Genomic DNA, 20,143 nt, shown 5'->3' on the forward strand with positions numbered 1-20,143 from the left:
CCAGCGAGAGGCCCACACCAGCTGGACGGCCAGCGAGAGGCCCACACCAGCTGGACGGCCAGCGAGAGGCCCACACCAGCTGGACGGCCAGCGAGAGGCCCACACCAGCTGGACGGACAGGGAGAGGCCCACACCAGCTGGACGGACAGGGAGCGGCCCACACCAGCTGGACGGACAGGGAGCGGCCCACACCAGCTGGACGGACAGGGAGCGGCCCACACCAGCTGGACGGACAGGGAGAGGCCCACACCAGCTGGACGGACAGGGAGCGGCCCACACCAGCTGGACGGACAGGGAGCGGCCCACACCAGCTGGACGGACAGGGAGCGGCCCACACCAGCTGGACGGACAGGGAGAGGCCCACACCAGCTGGACGGTCAGCGAGAGGCCCACACCAGCTGGACGGTCAGGGAGAGGCCCACACCAGCTGGACGGCCAGCGAGAGGCCCACACCAGCTGGACGGCCAGTGAGAGGCCCACACCAGCTGGACGGCCAGCGAGAGGCCCACACCAGCTGGACGGCCAGCGAGAGGCCCACACCAGCTGGACGGACAGGGAGAGGCCCACACCAGCTGGACGGACAGGGAGAGGCCCACACCAGCTGGACGGCCAGCGAGAGGCCCACATCAGCTGGACGGACAGGGAGAGGCCCACACCAGCTGGACGGACAGGGAGAGGCCCACACCAGCTGGACGGTCAGGGAGAGGCCCACACCAGCTGGACGGTCAGGGAGAGGCCCACACCAGCTGGACGGTCAGGGAGAGGTCCATGCCACCTCTTTTCACGAAGCTCCATCACATTTTGTTCCACTCAGGTATGCGATGGGCCAATGGCAAGCCTTTTCCACGCATCAAAGACCTGAGGGGCAGAAGTCCCACCCACTGAGAGCTCCCAGCCAATCAAGGGCTGACAGGTCTATTGAATGGCAGTGCCATGGGGAAGAGATAGTGCTGCCAGGACAGGAGGCAGGAGGGGGACCACAGGGTGGAGATTGAAGGGTGGGGGGATTGTTGGCAAAGGTAGACAGCTGGCCCTCAGTGGGCACACTATTGGGTTCGAATGAGCCCCCAAGCAACACATCCATTGGCTGTCGAACACACCCCCATCCACCCGCTGTCTGCAGTTGAACGGAGCCCCACCCTGCAGACTTCTACCTGGTTAGGTGCCCTACCCCCTTTCTGGGAAGAGGATGGGGTCAGGACCATAGAAACCATTCTTTCTAGACGTATCACAGCTCAGTATGACCCCTGCTCTCTGACCAAGACTGCAAAAAAACTACAAGGAATTGTGAACATAGCTCAGTCCATCACACAAACCAGCCTCCCATCCATTAGAAACATAGAACCTTAGAAAATAGGTGCAGGAGGAGGCCATTCGGCCCTTCAAGTCTGCACCACCATTCAATATAATCCTGGCTGATCATGTACTTTCAGTATCCCACTCCCACTTTCCAGACCGCTTGATCCCATTAGCCACAAGGGCCACGTCCAGCTCCCTCTTGAACATATCTAATGAACTGATCCCAACAGCTTTCTGTGGGAGAGAATTCCACAGGTTCACAACTCTCTGAGTGAAGAAGTTCTTCCTCATCTCAGTCCTGAATGGTTTACCCCTTACTCTTACACTGTGACCCCTAGTTCTGGACTTCCCCAACATCGGGAACATTCTTCCCACATCGAACCTGTCCAGTCCCATCAGGATTTTATATGTTTCTATGAGATTCCCTCTCATTCTTCTAAATTCCAGTGAGTACAAGCCCAGTCGATCCCTCTTCATGTATCAGTGCTGCCATTCCAGGAATTAGTCTGGTGAACCTTGACTCCATGTAAACTTCCTGCTGCCTTGGAAAAGCAGTATAATTAAGGACCCCCCCCCCCCCAACGCACCCCAGACATTCTCTCTTCCATCTTCTTCCGTCAGGAAAAAGATACAAAATTCTGAGGTCACATACCAACTGACTCAAGAACAGCCTCTTCCCTGCTGCTGTCAGACTTTTGAATGGACCTACCTTGCATTTAGTCGATCTTTCTCTACACCCTAGCTATGACTGTAACACTACATTCTGCACTCTCTCCTTTCCTTCTCTATGAATGGTATGCTCTGTCTGTACAGTGCACAAGAAACAATACCTTTCACTGTATACAACACATGTGATAAATCAAATCAAAAAGGAGTGAACATCAGTAGAGGGGGTGGGAGTAGGGGAGGGATTATCCTGTTCCTGATTTAACATTTATTTCCCACTAAAGGGACAAGAGAGAATGCTTTGAGCAGATTAGATACCTTCTCTCCATGAAGAGAGCTGTCCTTTACCTGATCAGCTGCGAGTGATATTTCTGCACTTTCTTGACATCTGTAGGGAAAAAACAGAGTAAAAATTAATCGAAAGAATAATATCTTCCCAAATCAACTTCATCTTTATCTCTACACCATCTCAGAGACTATTTCCAATTGAGTTTGAGCGGCTACTTCACCTCATCTCAAACGCTCATCCAGGCCGTACTTCAGCTCTCCGATGTTGCATAGAACATAGAAACATTGAAGATTACAGCACAGTACAGGCCCTTCGGCCCTCAATGCTGTACCGAGCTATGTCCAATCCCAAGATCAAGCTATCCCACTCCCTATCATTCTGGTGTGCTCCATGTGCCTATCCAATAACCGCTTGAAAGTTCCTAAAGTGTCCGACTCCACTATCACAGCAGGCAGTGCATTCCACACCCCAACCACTCTCTGAGTGAAGAATCTACCTTGGATATCCCTTCTATATCTCCCACCATGAACCTGATAATTATGCCCCCTAGTACATCCACCTAAGGAAATAGTCTCTAAACATCCCCCTCATCATCTTATAAACTTCTATTAAGCTGCCTCTCATCCTCCTCCGCTCTAAAGAGAAAAGTACCATCTTCCTCAACCTTTCCTCATAAGACCTACCCTCCAAATCAGGCAGCATCCTGGTAAATCTCCTCTGCACTCTCTCCAATGCTTCCACATCCTTCTTATACTGAAGTGACCAGACTGCACACAATATTCCAAATGTGGTCTCACCAAACAACAAAAACAAAGAACAACATCAGCCTGGGAAACAGGCCCTTCGGCCCAACGAGCCCACACTGCCATCTCAACACCGCCTCTCTACCCATGACCCCTATCTAATGTTTTATGGCCTGTATAGTTGCAGCATAACCCCACGGCTCTTAAACTCAAACCCCCTGTTAACAAACGTTAACACACTATAGGCCTTCTTCACAGCTCTATCCACATGAGTGGAAACCTTCAGAGATCTGTGGATACGAACCCCAAGATCTCTCTGTTCCTCCACATTCCTTAGACCCCTGCCATTGACCCTGTAATCTGCATTCAAGTTTGTCCTACCAAAATGAATCACCTCACACTCATCAGGGTTAAATTCCATCTGCCAATTTTCAGCCCAGCTCTGTATCCTATCAATGTCTCTTTGCAGCCTACAAGAACCCTCCTCCTCATCCACTACTCCGCCAATCTTGGTGTCATCAGCAAATTTACTAACCCACCCTTCAGCCCCCTCTCCCAAGTCATTGATAAAAATCACAAATAGCAGAGGACCCAGCACTGATCCCTGTGGAACACCGCTGGTAACTGGCCTCCAGTCTGAAAATTTTCCCTCCACCACCACCCTCTGTCTTCTGTGAGACACAGTAAGGAGTCTCACAACACCAGGTTAAAGTCCAACAGGTTTATTTGGTAGCAAATGCATTTGCGGCATTTCTGCGCTGAAGAAGTCTTATTTGACCTCCTCAGAAGACAAACACTTCTTCAGGTAAACACTCTCCAAGGCGGCCTTCACGACACACGACAGCGCAGAGTCGCTGAGCAGAGACTGATAGCCAAGTTCTGCACACATGAGGATGGCCTCAACTGGGATCTTGGGTTCATGTCGCACTATCTGTAACCCCTGACTTGCCTGGGCTTGCAAAGTCTCACTAACTGTCCTGTCTGGAGACAATACACATCTCTTTAACCTGTGATTAATGCTATCTCCACTCACATTGTCTGCACCTTTAAGACTAGATTACCTGTAAAGACTCACATTCTAATCAGTATTCTGTAAATTGAGTCTGTGCCTTTATATGCCCTGTTTGTGATCAGAACTCCCCACTCACCTCACAGAGGGGCAGAGCCCTGAAAGCTAGTGGTGTTTGCTACCAAATAAACCTGTTGGGCTTTAACCTGGTGTTGTGAGACTTCTTACTGTGTTTACCCCAGTCCAAAGCTGGTATCTCCACTTCATGACTTCTATGAGACAGCCAGTAACTTATCCAATCAGCCAAATTTCCTTGTATCCCACACCTCCTTACTTTCTTCATGACCCTACCATGGGGAACCTTATCTAATGCCTTAATAGAAATAGGAATAGAACATAGAACACTACAGCACAAACAGGCCCTTCGGCCCACGAGTTGCGCCAATCACATCAACACCTACCAATCCATAGACCTATCTATAACCCCCAATCCCATTAAACCCCATATACTCATCCAGAAATCTTTTAAAAGACCCCAGCGAGTTCGCCTCCACCACCACTGACGGCAGCCGATTCCATTCACTCACCACCCTCTGAGTGAAAAACTTACCCTTAACATCACTTCTGTACTTTCCTCCCCGCACGTTAAATCTGTGTCCTCTCGTAGCGACCATTTCAACCTGGGGAAATAGCCTCTGAGAATCCACCCTATCTATACCTCTCAACATTTTATAAACTTCTATCAGGTCACCTCTCAACCTTCATCTCTCCAGGGAGAAGAGTCCCAGCTCCCTCAGCCTAACTTCATAAGGCATGCCTCCCAGTCCAGGCAACATCCTTGTAAATCTCCTCTGTACCCTTTCAATAGCTTCTACGTCTTTCCTATAGTGAGGCGACCAGAACTGCGCACAGTACTCCAAATGAGGCCTGACAAGGGTCTTATAAAGGAGCAGGAGTAGGCCATCTAGCCCCTCAAGCCTGCCCCGCCATTCAATAAGATCATGGCTGATCTGTCGTGTCTCAGTTCCACATTCCCACCCTCTCCCCATAACCCTTAATCCCCTTGCCTATCAAAAACCTATCAACCCGCGTCTTAAATATATTTAGCAGGGCAGCCTCCACCACTTCAACGGGCAGAGAATTCCAGAGATTCACCACCTTTTGAGTGAAGAAGTTCCTCCTCAACTCCGTTCTAAACTGCCCCCCCTTTATCTTGAGGCTGTGCCCTCTAGTCCTACTGTCCTTTCTGAGCAGGAAGAGCCTCTCCACCTCTATCCTATCCATCCCATTCATCATCTTATACGTCTCAATGAGATCTCCCCTCATTCTTCTAAACTCTAACGAGTACAAGCCTAGTTTATTCAGCCTCTCCTCATAGCTCAATCCCCTCAACTCCGGTATCAGCCTAGTAAACCTCCTCTGCACTCCCTCCAGGGCCAAAATATCCTTGCGCAGGTGCGGCGCCCAAAACTGCACACAGTACTCCAGCTGCGGCCTCACCAATGCCCTATACAGCTGCAGCAAGACCTCCCTACTTTTATATTCAATCCCCCTCGCTATGAAGGCCAGCATCCCATTCGCCTTCCTGACCACCTGCTGCACATGCAGGCTGGGTTTTTGTGACTCATGCACAAGGATCCCGAGGTCCCTCTGCACCGTCGCCTGCTGCAGTTTTTCGCCATGTAAGTAATAGTCCTTCCTAACATTATTCCTACCGAAGTGGACAACTTCACATTTACCAACATTAAATTCCATTTGCCATTTCCTGGCCCATTCGCCCAGCCTATCTAGATCCTTCTGCAGACTCGCCACACCCTCCGCACAATTTGCCGTTCCACCAATCTTGGTGTCATCAGCAAACTTTGACACCATACACTCGGTTCCCTCCTCCAGATCATCTATATAAATAGTAAATAGCTGAAGCCCCAGCACCGACCCCTGGGGCACTCCACTAGTCACCAACCACCAATCCGAATAGCACCCATTGACCCCCACTCTCTGCCTCCTATTTGACAGCCAATCCTCTATCCACGCTAACACCCTACCCCCAACTCCATGCCCCCTGACCTTCTGCAATAACCTCTTGTGAGGTACCTTGTCAAACGCCTTCTGAAAATCAAGAAACACTACATCCACCGGCTCTCCTCTATCCACCGCCCTAGACACATCCTCATAGAACTCCAATAAATTCATCAGACATGACTTCCCCTTAACGAAACCGTGCTGTGTCTGCTCCATAAAACAATTCTCCTCAAGATGCCTCGCTCTTTTCTCCTTGATCACGGATTCTAACATTTTACCTACAACAGACGTTAAACTAACCGACCTATAATTCCCTGCCTTTTGCCTGCCACCCTTCTTAAACAACGGCGTAACATTAGCCATTTTCCAATCTTCCAGCACTTCCCCGGAATCCAGCGACGGTTGGAAAATAATCACCAAGGCATCCACTATCACCTCTGCCATTTCATAAGAACATAAGAACATAAGAAATAGGAGCAGGAGTAGGCCATCTAGCCCTTCGAGCCTGCCCCGCCATTCAATAAGATCATGGCTGATCTGTTGTGGCTCAGTTCCACTTTCCCGCCCTCTCCCCATAACCCTTAATCCCCTCTCTTATCAAGAACCCATCAACCCGCTTCTTAAAAATATTTAGCGAGGCAGCCTCCACCACTTCAATGGGCAGAGAATTCCAGAGATTCACCATCCTTTGAGTGAAGAAGTTCCTCCTCAACTCCGTTCTAAACCGCCTCCCCTTTATCTTGAGGCTGTGCCCCCTAGTCCTACTGTCTTTTTTGAGCGGGAAGAGTCTCTCCACCTCTATCCTATCCATCCCATTCATCATCTTATACGTCTCAATGAGATCTCCCCTCATTCTTCTAAACTCTAACGAGTACAAGCCTAGTTTATTCAGCCTCTCCTCATAGCTCAATCCCCTCAACTCCGGTATCAGCCTAGTAAACCTCCTCTGCACTCCCTCCAGGGCCAAAATATCCTTGCGCAGGTGCGGCGCCCAAAACTGCACACAGTACTCCAGCTGCGGCCTCACCAATGCCCTATACAGCTGCAGCAAGACCTCCCTACTTTTATATTCAATCCCCCTCGCTATGAAGGCCAGCATCCTTCAAAACCCTTGGATGCATTCCATCCGGTCCTGGGGACTTGTCCACAATCAGTCCCTCCAGTCTGTCGAGCACTGCCTCTCTAGTAACAATAATGTCATTCAGGCCTTCCACTCCTACCACCTTTCCATCGCTAACACCCGGCAAATTATTCACGTCCTCCTCCGTGAAGACTGAAACAAAAAAGTTATTCAGGGCCTCAGCCATTTCCCCATCCCCTACCACTAAGTCCCCCCTCTCATCCTCTAAGGGTCCAACGTTCACCCTAGCCAGCCTCTTCCTTTTTATATATTTATAAAAACTCTTACTACCCTTTTTTATATTAAGCACTAGCCCAGCTTCATAGTTTCTCCTACCCTTCTTTATCAACTTCTTTGTCATTCTTTGTTGACATTTAAACCTCTCCCAATCGTCTTCTCGCCCACTACTCTTAGCTACTCTAAACGCATCTGCTTTTAATTTAACACTTTCCTTCACCTCCTTCGTTATCCACAGCTGATTATCTCTCCTCCTACGATCCTTTTGAACCATCGGAATAAATTTCTGCTGAGCACCAAGAAAGATCTCCTTAAAGATCCTCCACTGCTGCTCAGCAGACCTACCTTCCAACGCACTCCCCCAATCAACATTCGCCAATTCCTCTCTCATCCTACCATACTCCCCTCTGTTCAAACAAAGGACACATGTCCGGGAACCCACTTTCTCCTCCTCCATCTGCATCAGAAACTCCACCATACAATGATCACTCTTCCCAAGAGGATCCTTCACCACAAGGTCCTTAATTCTACCCGCCTCATTACATAACAGCAGATCCAAGATAGCTCGCTCCCTTGTTGGCTCCAACACACACTGTTCAAGGAAACTATCCCGGCAGCATTCCAAGAACTCCTCCTCGAGCCCACCTCGTCCAACATGGGTCGACCAATCAATATGTAGATTGAAATCCCCCATAATTATCGCCGTTCCATTTCTGCACACCACACTTATTTGCGCGTTAACAGCCCGCCCTACCTCCAGATCATTATTCGGGGGCCTATAAACAACACCCACCAGCGTCTTCCTCCCTTTGCTGTTCCTAATCTCCACCTACAACGATTCCACTTTCTGCTCTTTGGTTCCTATATCATCCCTTACTACCACCCTGATGCTATCCTTAATCAGCAGAGCTACGCCCCCCTCTTTTTCCTCCCGCCTATCCTTCCTAAACACTTGATAGCCCTGGACATTCAGCTCCCAGTCCCTGTCACCTTGCAGCCATGTCTCTGTAATGGCCACCAGATCATATCCATTTGTGCTGATCTGCGCCACCAGCTCATCCACTTTATTCCAAATGCTTCGTGCATTCAGATAAAGTGCCTTCATCCCAGCCTTCACCTGGACCCTATTTGCCAGAACGCCACCAACCTCACTCACGTCCCCTACTCCTTTTATTATTGGGACATCCTTGGCCTCTTCCCTTACCTGTACCCTCTCCTTTACTTTAGACCCCATAATTTCACCTACCCTCACACCCTCCCCCCCCTAAAATCCATGCCTTCCTAAAATCCATGTATATAACATCAACTGCTCTACCTTTGTCTACACATTTAATTATGTCCTCAAAGAACATAAGAACATAAGAAATAGGAGCAGGAGTAGGCCATCTAGCCCTTCGAGCCTGCCCCGCCATTCAATAAGATCATGGCTGATCTGTCGTGGCTCAGTTCCACATTCCCGCCCTCTCCCCATAACCCTTAATCCCCTCGCTTATCAAAAACCCATCAACCCGCGTCTTAAAAATATTTAGTGAGGCAGCCTCCACCACTTCAACGGGCAGAGAATTCCAGAGATTCACCACCCTTTGAGTGAAGAAGTTCCTCCTCAACTCCGTTCTAAACCGCCCCCCCTTTATCTTGAGGCTGTGCCCCCTAGTCCTACTGTCCTTTCTGAGCGGGAAGAGTCTCTCCACCTCTATCCTATCCATCCCATTCATCATCTTATATGTCTCAATGAGATCTCCCCTCATTCTTCTAAACTCTAACGAGTACAAGCCCAATTTATTCAGCCTCTCCTCATAGTTCAACCCCCTCAACTCCAGTATCAGCCTAGTAAACCTCCTCTGCACTCCCTCCAAGGCCAAAATATCTTTGCGTAAGTACGGCGCCTAAAACTGCACACAGTACTCCAGCTGCAGTCTCACCAATGCCCTATACAGCTGCAGCAAGACCTCCCTACTTTTATATTCAATCCCCCTCGCTATGAAGGCCAGCATCCCATTCGCCTTCCTGACCACCTGCTGCACCTGCAAGCTGGGTTTTTGCGACTCATGCACAAGGACCCCGAGGTCCCTCTGCACCGTCGCCTGCTGCAGTTTTTCGTAATAATCCTTCCTACCATTATTCCTACCAAAGTGGACCACCTCGCACTTGCCAACATTAAATTCCATTTGCCATTTCCTGGCCCATTCGCCCAGCCTATCTAGATCCTTCTGCAGACTCTCCACACCCTCCGCACAATTTGCCGTTCCACCAATCAAATGTGTGAGGCAGGACTTACCCCTCACGAAACCGTGCTGACTATCCCGGATTAAGCTGCACCTTTCCAAATGGTCATAAATCCTATCCCGTCAGGACTTTTTCCATTAACTTACTGACCACTGAAGTAAGACTAACTGGCCTATAATTACCAGGGTTATTCCTATTTCCTTTCTTGAAGAGAGGAACAACATTTGCCACTCTCCAGCCCTCTGACTATCCCTGTGGACAATGGGGACCCAAAGATCAAAGCCAAAGGCTCCGCAATCTCATCCCTTGCCTCCCAAAGTATCCATGGATATATCCCATCTGGCTCAGGGGATTTATCGACCCTCAAGTTTTTCAAAATTGCGAATACCTCTTCCCTCAGAACATCTACCTCCTCCATCCTATCGGCCTGTATCACCCACTGATCCTCAAAAACATGGCCCCTACCTTTAGTGAGCACTGAAGAAAATTATTCATTCAACGCCTCACCTATCTCTTCTGACTCCATGCACAAGTTCCTACTACTATCCTTGACTGGTGCTAAGCTCACCCTGGTCATTCTTTTACTTCTCACATAAGAGTAAAAAGCCTTGGGGTTTTCTTTTATCCGACCTGCCGAGGACTTCTCATGCCCCCTCCTAGCTGTCCTAAGCCCTTTCTTTAACTCATTCCTAGCTACCTTATAACACTCAAGCGACCCAACTGAACCTTGCTTTTTCATCCTTACATACGCTTCCTTTTCCCTCTTGACAAGACACTCAACCTCCTTTGTGAACCATGGTTCCCTCGCTCGGCCATTTCCTCCCTGCCTGCTAAGGACACACCTATCAAGGACACGCAGTATTTGTTCCTTGAACAAGCTCCACTTTTCATTTGTGCCCATACCTGACAGGTTCTGTTCCCATCTTATGCTCCCTAATTCTTGCCTAATCGCATCATAATTACCCCTCCCCCAATTATAAACCCTGCTCTGTCATGTGACCCTATCCCTCTCCATTGCAATAATGAAGGACACCAAATTGTGGTCACTATCTCCAAACTGCTCTCCCACAAACAAATCTAACACTTGGCCCGGTTCATTACCCAGTACCAAGTCCAATGTGGCCCCACTTCTAATTGGCTTATCCACATATTGTGTCAGGAAACCCTCCGGCACCCACTGTAGACAAAGTGTCCCATCTGAACTATTCGACCTATAAAGGTTCCAATCAACATTCTACCCTCCATGCAACCACCTTCTTAAGGGGCAACTAGGGATGAGTAATAAATACCGGCCTAGTCAACAACACTCACATCCCACCATTAGGCGACACATAAATTTTAAAATTCTCTTCCTTGTTTCAAATCCCTCCATGATTTTGCCCCTTCCTATCTCTCCAATCTCTTCCAGCTCCACAACCCTCTGCATTCCTCGGACTCTGGCTCCTTGCACATTCTCAATTATAACCATCCTGCCATTGGCTGCCATGCACACAGTAACCAAGCTCTGGAATTCCCTCCCTAAACTGTTGCCTCTCTCAGCATCACTTTCCTCTTTAAGACAATTAGTTATAGAGTCATAAGGGTTTACAGCATGGAAACAGACCCTTCGGCCCATCTTGTCCATGCCACCCAGTTTTTACCACTAAGCTAATCCTAATTGCCCACATTTGGCCCATATCCCTCGATACCCATCTTATTCACGTAACTTTGACCAAGCTTTTGGTCATTTGACTGAACATCTGTTTCTGTGAAATGCACAGATGTTACCCACCCCTCCACGTCAGTCCCACCAGAAAACTCCAAACCTCTTTCCATTCTCTCTCTGTAATCTCTCCTCTTCCTCCATCCTCCTTTTACTCTCTTCCTCTTCAGATCTCAGCCTTTCCTTCGCTCTCCTCTCTTCGTCCTGCTCCCTCTGTTGCTCCAGTACCTTCTCAGCTTTCAGCCTGGAGAACAGGCGGCGAGCCAGCTGCCCTCTGCGGTGTTTTTGGAAAACAATCACCGCTGAACGCAGATGTAAGAAGACATTTCGCCAGTAGTGAGCGCGATAATTCCGCTGGATAATCAGCAAGCTGCTCCGAATCTTCCGGTAACGAATCCTACACCCAAACAACAAAGAGGCTGAGAAGGAATGTGCAACCATACACTCATTAATTATCATTCTTCCAGGCAATGTGGGTGTCACTAGCACAGCCAGTGTTGATGTAGTCTAACCGAATGGCTAGCTTCGGAGGCCAGACGCAGTCTGGGTCTGGGCCTGAAGGCCAGACATTGATAAAATTTCATGATCACCATTACTGAGAACTGCTTTCGTTTCCAGGTTGATTCATCCAATGGTTTTAAATTCTACCAATACTTCTGCTGGGATTTGTGTTCTTGCCTCCAGAATACCAGCAATAATCTCTGGATTACAAGTCCAGTGACTCCATGAGCTCTCCCCATTCATAGCCCAGAGTCAGTGTGTGTGGGACCCGTACCCCAGTGAGAGTCAGTGTGTGTGGGACCCGTACCCCAGTGAGAGTCAGTGTGTGTGGGACAGGTACCCCAGTGAGAGTCAGTGTATGTGGGACAGGTACCCCAGTGAGAGTCAGTGTGTGTGGAACCCGTACCCCAGTGAGAGTCAGTGTGTGTGGGACAGGTACCCCAGTGAGAGTCAGTGTGTGTGGGACAGGTACCCCAGTGAGAGTCAGTGTGTGTGGAACTGTATCCCAGTGAGAGTCAGTGTGTGTGGAACTGTATCCCAGTGAGCGTCAGTGTGTGTGGAACTGTATCCCAGTGAGAGTCAGTGTGTGTGGGACTGTATCCCAGTGAGCGTCAGTGTGTGTGGAACTGTATCCCAGTGAGAGTCAGTGTGTGTGGAACTGTACCCCAGTGAGAGTCAGTGTGTGTGGAACTGTATCCCAGTGAGCGTCAGTGTGTGTGGGACTGTATCCCAGTGAGAGTCAGTGTGTGTGGGACTGTATCCCAGTGAGAGTCAGTGTGTGTGGAACTGTATCCCAGTGAGAGTCAGTGTGTGTGGGACACGTACCCCAGTGAGAGTCAGTGTGTGTGGAACTGTATCCCAGTGAGAGTCAGTGTGTGTGGGACTGTACCCCAGTGAGAGTCAGTGTGAGTGGAACTGTATCCCAGTGAGAGTCAGTGTGAGTGGAACTGTATCCCAGTGAGAGTCAGTGTGTGTGGGACTGTATCCCAGTGAGAGTCAGTATGTGTGGAACTGTATCCCAGTGAGAGTCAGTGTGTGTGGAACTGTACCCCAGTGAGAGTCAGTGTGTGTGGAACTGTACCCCAGTGAGAGTCAGTATGTGTGGAACTGTGTCCCAGTGACCCCCAGGGGTCGGTGCTGGGGCCTCAGCTTTTTACCATTTATATAGATGATCTGGAGGAGGGAACCGAGTGTATGGTGTCGAAATTTGCTGATGACACCAAGATTGGGGGAACAGCAAATTGTGCGGAGGGTGTGGAGAGTCTGCAGAAGGATCTAGATAGGCTGGGCGAATGGGCCAGGAAATGGCAAATGGAATTTAATGTTGGCAAGTGTGAGGTGGTCCACTTTGGTAGGAATAATGGTAGGAAGGACTATTACTTACGGGGCGAAAAACTGCAGCAGGCGACGGTGCAGAGGGACCTCGGGGTCCTTGTGCATGAGTCGCAAAAACCCAGCTTGCAGGTGCAGCAGGTGGTCAGGAAGGCGAATGGGATGCTGGCCTTCATAGCGAGGGGGATTGAATATAAAAGTAGGGAGGTCTTGCTGCAGCTGTATAGGGCATTGGTGAGGCCGCAGCTGGAGTACTGTGTGCAGTTTTGGGCGCCGCACCTGCGCAAAGATATTTTGGCCTTGGAGGGAGTGCAGAGGAGGTTTACTAGGCTGATACCGGAGTTGAGGGGGTTGAACTATGAGGAGAGGCTGAATAAACTGGGCTTGTACTCATTGGAGTTTAGAAGAACGAGGGGAGATCTCATTGAGACGTATAAGATGATGAATGGGATGGATAGGATAGAGGTGGAGAGACTCTTCCCGCTCAAAAAAGACTAGGGGGCACAGCCTCAAGATAAAAGGGGGGCGGTTTAGAACGGAGTTGAGGAGGAACTTCTTCACTCAAAGGGTGGTGAATCTCTGGAATTCTCTGCCCGTTGAAGTGGTGGAGGCTGCCTCGCTAAATATTTTTAAGACGTGGGTTGATGGGTTTTTGATAAGAGAGGGGATTAAGGGTTATGGGGAGAGGGCGGGAAAGTGGAACTGAGCCACGACAGATCAGCCATGATCTTATTGAATGGCGGGGCAGGCTCGAAGGGCTAGATGGCCTACTCCTGCTCCTATTTCTTATGTTCTTATGTTCTTATGTCAGTGTGTGTGGAACTGTATCCCAGTGAGAGTCAGTGTGTGTGGAACCCATACACTAGTGAGAGTGTTCAATTTGAGTGTGTGTGACTGCATGTCAGTATAGAAATGCAATTTGTTTTAATTCCCCTCGATTCTGATAAATCGCAAGATCCTTCATCAGTGTATATAGTGTGTGTGTGTGTGTGTGTGTGTGTGTGTGTGTGTGTGTGTGTGTGTGTCAATTACTCAGGGGCATAGCTTTAAGGTGCGAGGGGTAAGATTTAAGGGAGATGTACGAGGCAAGTTTTTTACATGATGTGGGTGCCTGGAACTTGCTGCTGGGGGAGGGAGTGGAAGCGGATATGATAATAATTTTTAAGGGGCGTCTTGATAAATACATGAGTAGGATGGGAATGGTGGAATATGATCCCTGGAAAGGTAGGGTATTTTAGTTCAGTTGGGCAGCATGGTCGGTGCAGGCTTTGAGGGCTGAAGGGCTTGTTCCTGTGCTGGAATTTTCTTTGTTCTTAGTGAGTGAGAGAGAATGTGTGAGTGTATACGCGTGTGTGTGTGTGTGTGTGTGTGTGTGTATACGCGTGTGAGTGTGCGTGTGAGTGTATACGTGTGTGAGTGTGTGTGAGTGTATACGCGTGTGTGTGTGTGTGTGTATATACGTGTGTGAGTGTGTGTGTGAGTGTACGCGTGTGAGTGTGTGTGTGAGTGTATACGTGTGTGAGTGTGTGTGAGTGTATACGCGTGTGTGTGTGTGTGTGTATACGTGTGTGTGTGTGTGTGAGTGTACGCGTGTGAGTGTACGCGTGTGAGTGTGTGTGTGAGTGTATACGCGTGTGTGTGTGAGTGTATACGCGCGTGTGAGTGTATACGCGTGTGAGTGTGTGAGCGTATACGCGTGAGTGTGTGTGAGTGTATACGCGTGAGTGTGTGTGAGTGTATACGCGTGTGAGTGTGTGTGTGTGTATACGTGTGTGAGTGTGTGAGCGTATACGCGTGTGAGTGTGTGAGCGTATACGCTTGTGAGTGTGTGTGAGTGTATACGCTTGTGAGTGTGTGTGTGTATACGCGTGTGAGTGTGTGTGAGTGTGTGTGTGTATACGTGTGTGTGTGTGAGCGTATACGCGTGTGAGTGTGTGTGAGTGTATACGCTTGTGAGTGTGTGTGTGTATACGCGTGTGAGTGTGTGTGAGTGTATACGCGTGTGAGTGTGTGTGAGTGTATACGCGTGTGAGTGTGTGTGAGTGTATACGCGTGTGAGTGTGTGTGAGTGTATACGCGTGTGAGTGTGTGAGTGTATACGCGTGTGAGTGTGTGAGCGTATACGCGTGTGTGTGTGAGTGTATACGCGTGTGAGTGTGTGAGCGTATACACGTGTGTGTGTGTGAGTGTATACACGTGTGTGTGTGTGAGTGTATACGCGTGTGTGTGTGTGAGTGTATACGCGTGTGAGTGTGTGTGTGCTGTCTCTGGATTGTGATTGGTCCGGACAGGAGGACAGTGCACTCACCTCGCTCGATAGCCCAGGATATGAGCTCGCAGGACTGTGGCAGCTCCCTGCAGCTTCTCTGCTCGATCCCTCTCCAACTTCTGTTCCAAAGCTTCCTTCAAAAAAACCTGCAAAGAATGTCAGATAGTCAGCGACTTGGAGAAATGGAAAAGGCTGGGATTGTAGTAAAAATCAGCATTCCCCAGAAAGAGAGGGAGAGAGAGAGAGATGGAGGGGAGGGAGAAAGAGAGAGAGAGACGGAGGGGGAGAGAGAGAGAGAGAGAGAGAGAGAGGGGAGGGAGAAAGAGAGAGAGAGACGGAGGGAGAGAGAGAGAGAGAGAGAGAGAGGGGAGGGAGAAAGAGAGAGAGAGAGACGGAGAAAGAGAGAGAGAGAGAAAAAGAGAGAGAGATGGAGAGAGGGAGAGAGAAAGAGAGACAGAGAGACAGATAGCGAGAAAGAGGGACAGAGAGGGAATAGGGGGATTGTTGGGATATAAGGAGGTTTTGTGTCCCCTGCAGTCTATGTGCCTGCGTTTATTAATGAGTTTATTAATCAGGTCACTTCAACTAAATCTCCTCAGTCGCAGCAATAATCTTCTGATCTCCTCAATAAAGTGATTTAAAAGTTGTCCCAGAGTGCAGGGTGTGCCTCTGTTTGAACAGTGTGCCAGAGAGCTTTGCAAAGAGCTGGCGTCTGCAGAGTGGAACTTGTTTGCTGGCACTCTCTCACGCTCCCTCCCTCTCTGGGAACAAGTGTATAAAGAGCCTCTTCACCATTGTTACTGGGCTCCATTCACTCAGTAACCAATCAGAGCTGATTCAACCCCCTCCCTCCCACCACCCATCACCGGCAATTTAACCCCGTCAGTCCCAACTGCTTTCCTCAAAAATACCTCCTGAAAAGTTAGCTCAATGTCTACAGGTGAGTGAGGAAGTGAGAGGAGAGAGCTCAGAATCACCCGAATCCTCACACCCGTTACACACATCCTTACCCATACTCCTTACCTTTCACCCCTCACCCCACACCTGTTACCTTTCACCCCTCACCCCTTACCTTTCACCCCTTACCCACACGCCCCTAGCACCCTTCACCCCACACCCGTTACCATTCACCCCTAACCCCACACCCTTTACCCACATCCCTCACCATTCACCTTTCATCCCACAGCCCACATTCCTCACTTTAACCTTTCACCCCTCACCCACCCAGTCTTTAGGCTTCGCCCCTCCCCCAGTTCTATTTGACAATAGATCCATAGTTGTCCTTGTGGATATAAAGTCAGGCTCTGGAATTGTTTATATTCATATCCTTCCTGGAAATCTGAATCATTGGGATCGCTCCGGCTTTGGAATCACGTGCTGGTGTATAATTAGAAGCCGTCAGTTTTCACAGGAAGCTAATTTTTACTCAGTTCCACAGATCCCTCACAAAGGCTCTTCATTCAAAAAAATCATATTGTATTTGGCACAGAGGAGGAAATGAAGACCTACAGGAGCAGAATGAGGCCATTCAGCCCATCGAGCCTGTTACACAGGAACAGGAGGCCATTCAGCCCCTTGAGCCTGTTACACAGGAACAGGGGGCCATTCAGCCCCTCGAGCCTGTTACACAGGAACAGGAGGAGGCCATTCAGCCCCTCGAGCCTGTTACACAGGAACAGGAGGCCATTCAGCCCCTCGAGCCTGTTACACAGGAACAGGGGGCCATTCAGCCCATCGAGCCTGTTACACAGGAACAGGAGGAGGCCATTCAGCCCCTCGAGCCTGTTACACAGGAACAGGAGGCCATTCAGCCCCTCGAGCCTATTCATGGGATGATACAGTGCAGAAGGAAGCCAGTCAGCTTATCTTGTCTGCACTGACGACAGTCCCACCCAGACCCTAACCCCATAACCTCATACGTTTACCCTAGCTAGTCCCCCTGACACTAAGTGGCAATTTATCATTGCCAGTTCACCTAGCCTGCATATTATTGGACTGTGGAAAGAAACTGGAGAACCCGAAGAAAACACATGCAGACACGGGGAGAACGTGCAGATTCTGCACAAACAGTGACCCAAACTGGAAACCAAATCGAGGTCCCTGGCGCTGTGAGGTAGCAGTGCTAACCATTGTGCCACCGTGCTGCCCAGGGGCCCTTCAGTCCACCAAGTCCATACTGACACATTAGAAACACTTGAACTCACGCCTAATCCCATCTGCCAGCACGTGGCCCATGGCCCTGAATGTGATAATGAGCCAAGTGCTCATCCAGATACTTTTTAAATCATGTGAGGCATCCCGCCCCCACCACCCTCCCAGGTAGCACATTCCAGACCCCCACCACCTTCTGGGTGAAAAAGCTTTTCCTCACATCCCCCTAAACATCCTTTACCTCACTTTGAACCCATGTCCCGTTGTGACTGACCCTTCAACTGAGGGGAACAGAACTAAGTGTTTCATATGCCTTTGTCACCACCCTACTAACATGTCCTTCCGCCTTCAGAAACCTGTGGACAAACACGCCAACGTCCCTTTGTCCCACAGAACTTCCTAGTGTCCTGCTATTCATTGAATACTTTCTTGTCAAATTACTCCTTCCAAAGTGTATCACCTCTCACTTTTCAGGGTTAAATTCCATCTGTCAATTATCCACCCATTTGACCATCTCGTCTATATCTTCCTGTAACCCAAGACACTCCGCCTCACTGTTAACCATCCGGCCAATCTTTGTGTCATCGGCAAACTTACTGATCCTGCCCCTCACATAGTCATCAATATCATTTATATAAATGATGGACAATAGGGGCCCAACACAGATCCCAGTGCTATGTCACTGGACACTGGCTTCCAGTCACTAAAGCAGCTTCTGTCATCACCCTCTGTCTCCTACAACTGAGCCAATTTTGAATCCACTTTATCAAATTATCCTGTATCCCATTTACCTTCTTTACAAGCCTTCCATGTGGGATCTTGTCAAAGGTTTTGCTGAAATCCATATAAATTACAATGACTGCACTCCCCTCATCTACACACCCGGTCACCTTCTCAAAAAATTCAATCAAATTTGTTAGGCATGACCTCCCTGTGATGAAGCTATGCTGACTCGCTCTGATCAAGCTTTGCCTCTCCAAGTGGAGATAGATGCTTTCCTTCAGCCGTTTCTCCAATAGTTTCCCTATCACTGATGTGAGACTCACTGGTCTGTAGTTCCCAGGCTTGTGTCTACAACCCTTCTTAAATAGTGGGACCATATTAGCTGTTCTCCAATAGTCTGGCCCCCTCCCCAGTGGCCAGAGAGGAATTAAAAAATTTGGGTCAGAGCCCCTGCAATATCCTCCCTTGTCTCCCACAGCAGCCTAAGGCAAAATTCATCTGTACCTGGAGACTTACCCACTTTTAAGGCTGCCAACATCTCTAATACCTTGTCTATTCCTAGTACACAGGATCAGCAAGAGGCCATTCAGCCTCTCAGATCTGCTATACAGGAACAGCAAGACGCCATTCAGCCTCTCAGGTCTGTTATACAGGAACAGGAGGAGGCCATTCAGCCTCTCAGGTCTGCTATACAGGAACAGGAGGAGGCCATTCAGCCCCTTGAACCAGTTTCTTAGGTACAGGAGAAAGGTATTCAACTCCTTGAGTCATTACACAAGAAGAGGAGGAGGCCATTCAGCCCCTCAAGCCTGTTACACCATTTAGTTAGATGATGGTTGATCTGTATGTTAGTTCCATTTACTCTCTAAGTGGAGGGGAGACGGGCTCCAGAGAAATTGATATTAGCTGATATTAAGCAATTACTGAAAGGTTTATTTTAAAAAGCTAAGTAATGGCAGGATATGCTGGGTGGCACAGTGGTTAGCACTGCTGCCTCACAGTGCCAGGGACCTGGGTTTAATTCTGGCTTCAGGTCACTATCTGTGTGGCATTTACACATTCTCCCCATGTCTGCATGGGTTTCCTCTGGGTGCTCTGGTTTCCTCCCACAGTCCAAAGATGTGCTGGTTAGGTGCATTGGCCATACTAAATTGCCCCTTAGTGTCAGGGGGACTAGCTAGGGTAAATGTATACAGTTATGGGGATAGGGCCTGGGTGGGATTGTGGTTGGTGCAGACTCAAAGAACAAAGAAGAAAAGAAAATTACAGCACAGGAACAGGCCCTTCGGCCCCTCCAAGCCTGCACCGACTATGCTGCCCGATTTAACTAAAACTTCCTACCCTTCCAGGGACCATATCCCTCTATTCCCATCCTGTTCATGTACTTGTCAAGACACCCATTAAATGTCACTACCGTATCCACTTCCACTACCTCCCCCCAGCAGCGAGTTCCAGGCACCTCTCACCCTTGTGTAAAAAATCCGCCTTGTACGTTTCCTTTAAATCTTGCTCCTCATATTTTAACCTGTGCCCCCAGTAATTGACTCTTCCACCCTGGGAAAAAGCTTCTGACTATCCACTCTGTCCGTGCCTCTCATAATCTTGTAGCCTTCCATCAGGTCTCCCCCCAACCTTCTTCATTCCAGTGAGAACAAACCAAGTTTCTCCAACCTCTCCCCATAGCTAATGCCCTCCATACCAGGGCAACATCCTGGTAAATCTTTTCTGTACCCTCTCCAAAGCCTCCACATCCTTCTGGTAGTTTGGCGACCAGAATTGAACACTATATTCCAAGTGCAGCCTGACTAAGGTTCTATAAAGCTGCAACATGACTTGCCAATTTTTAAACTCAAT

The 20,143-nt window shown here is 49.1% G+C and overlaps 1 protein-coding gene across 1 annotated transcript in view; it reads right to left on the minus strand.

Moving 5' to 3' along the window:
• The window catches only part of myo10l3 (myosin X, like 3), a 217,982-nt gene that overhangs the window by 65,572 nt on the left and 132,267 nt on the right, over positions 1 to 20,143 (minus strand). Inside the window, exons 19-21 of the mRNA XM_080199296.1 lie at positions 15,455 to 15,561; positions 11,417 to 11,710; positions 2,314 to 2,353 (exon numbers count right to left, since the gene is read on the minus strand). Of these exons, the coding sequence (XP_080055422.1) occupies positions 2,314 to 2,353; positions 11,417 to 11,710; positions 15,455 to 15,561 (441 nt within the window). The remainder of the gene's footprint in view (positions 1 to 2,313; positions 2,354 to 11,416; positions 11,711 to 15,454; positions 15,562 to 20,143) is intronic.

The sequence above is a fragment of the Carcharhinus amblyrhynchos genome, chromosome 11, assembly GCF_965287045.1.
Source record: "Carcharhinus amblyrhynchos chromosome 11, sCarAmb.v2.hapA, whole genome shotgun sequence".
In the NCBI taxonomy this organism is placed as follows: domain Eukaryota; kingdom Metazoa; phylum Chordata; class Chondrichthyes; order Carcharhiniformes; family Carcharhinidae; genus Carcharhinus; species Carcharhinus amblyrhynchos.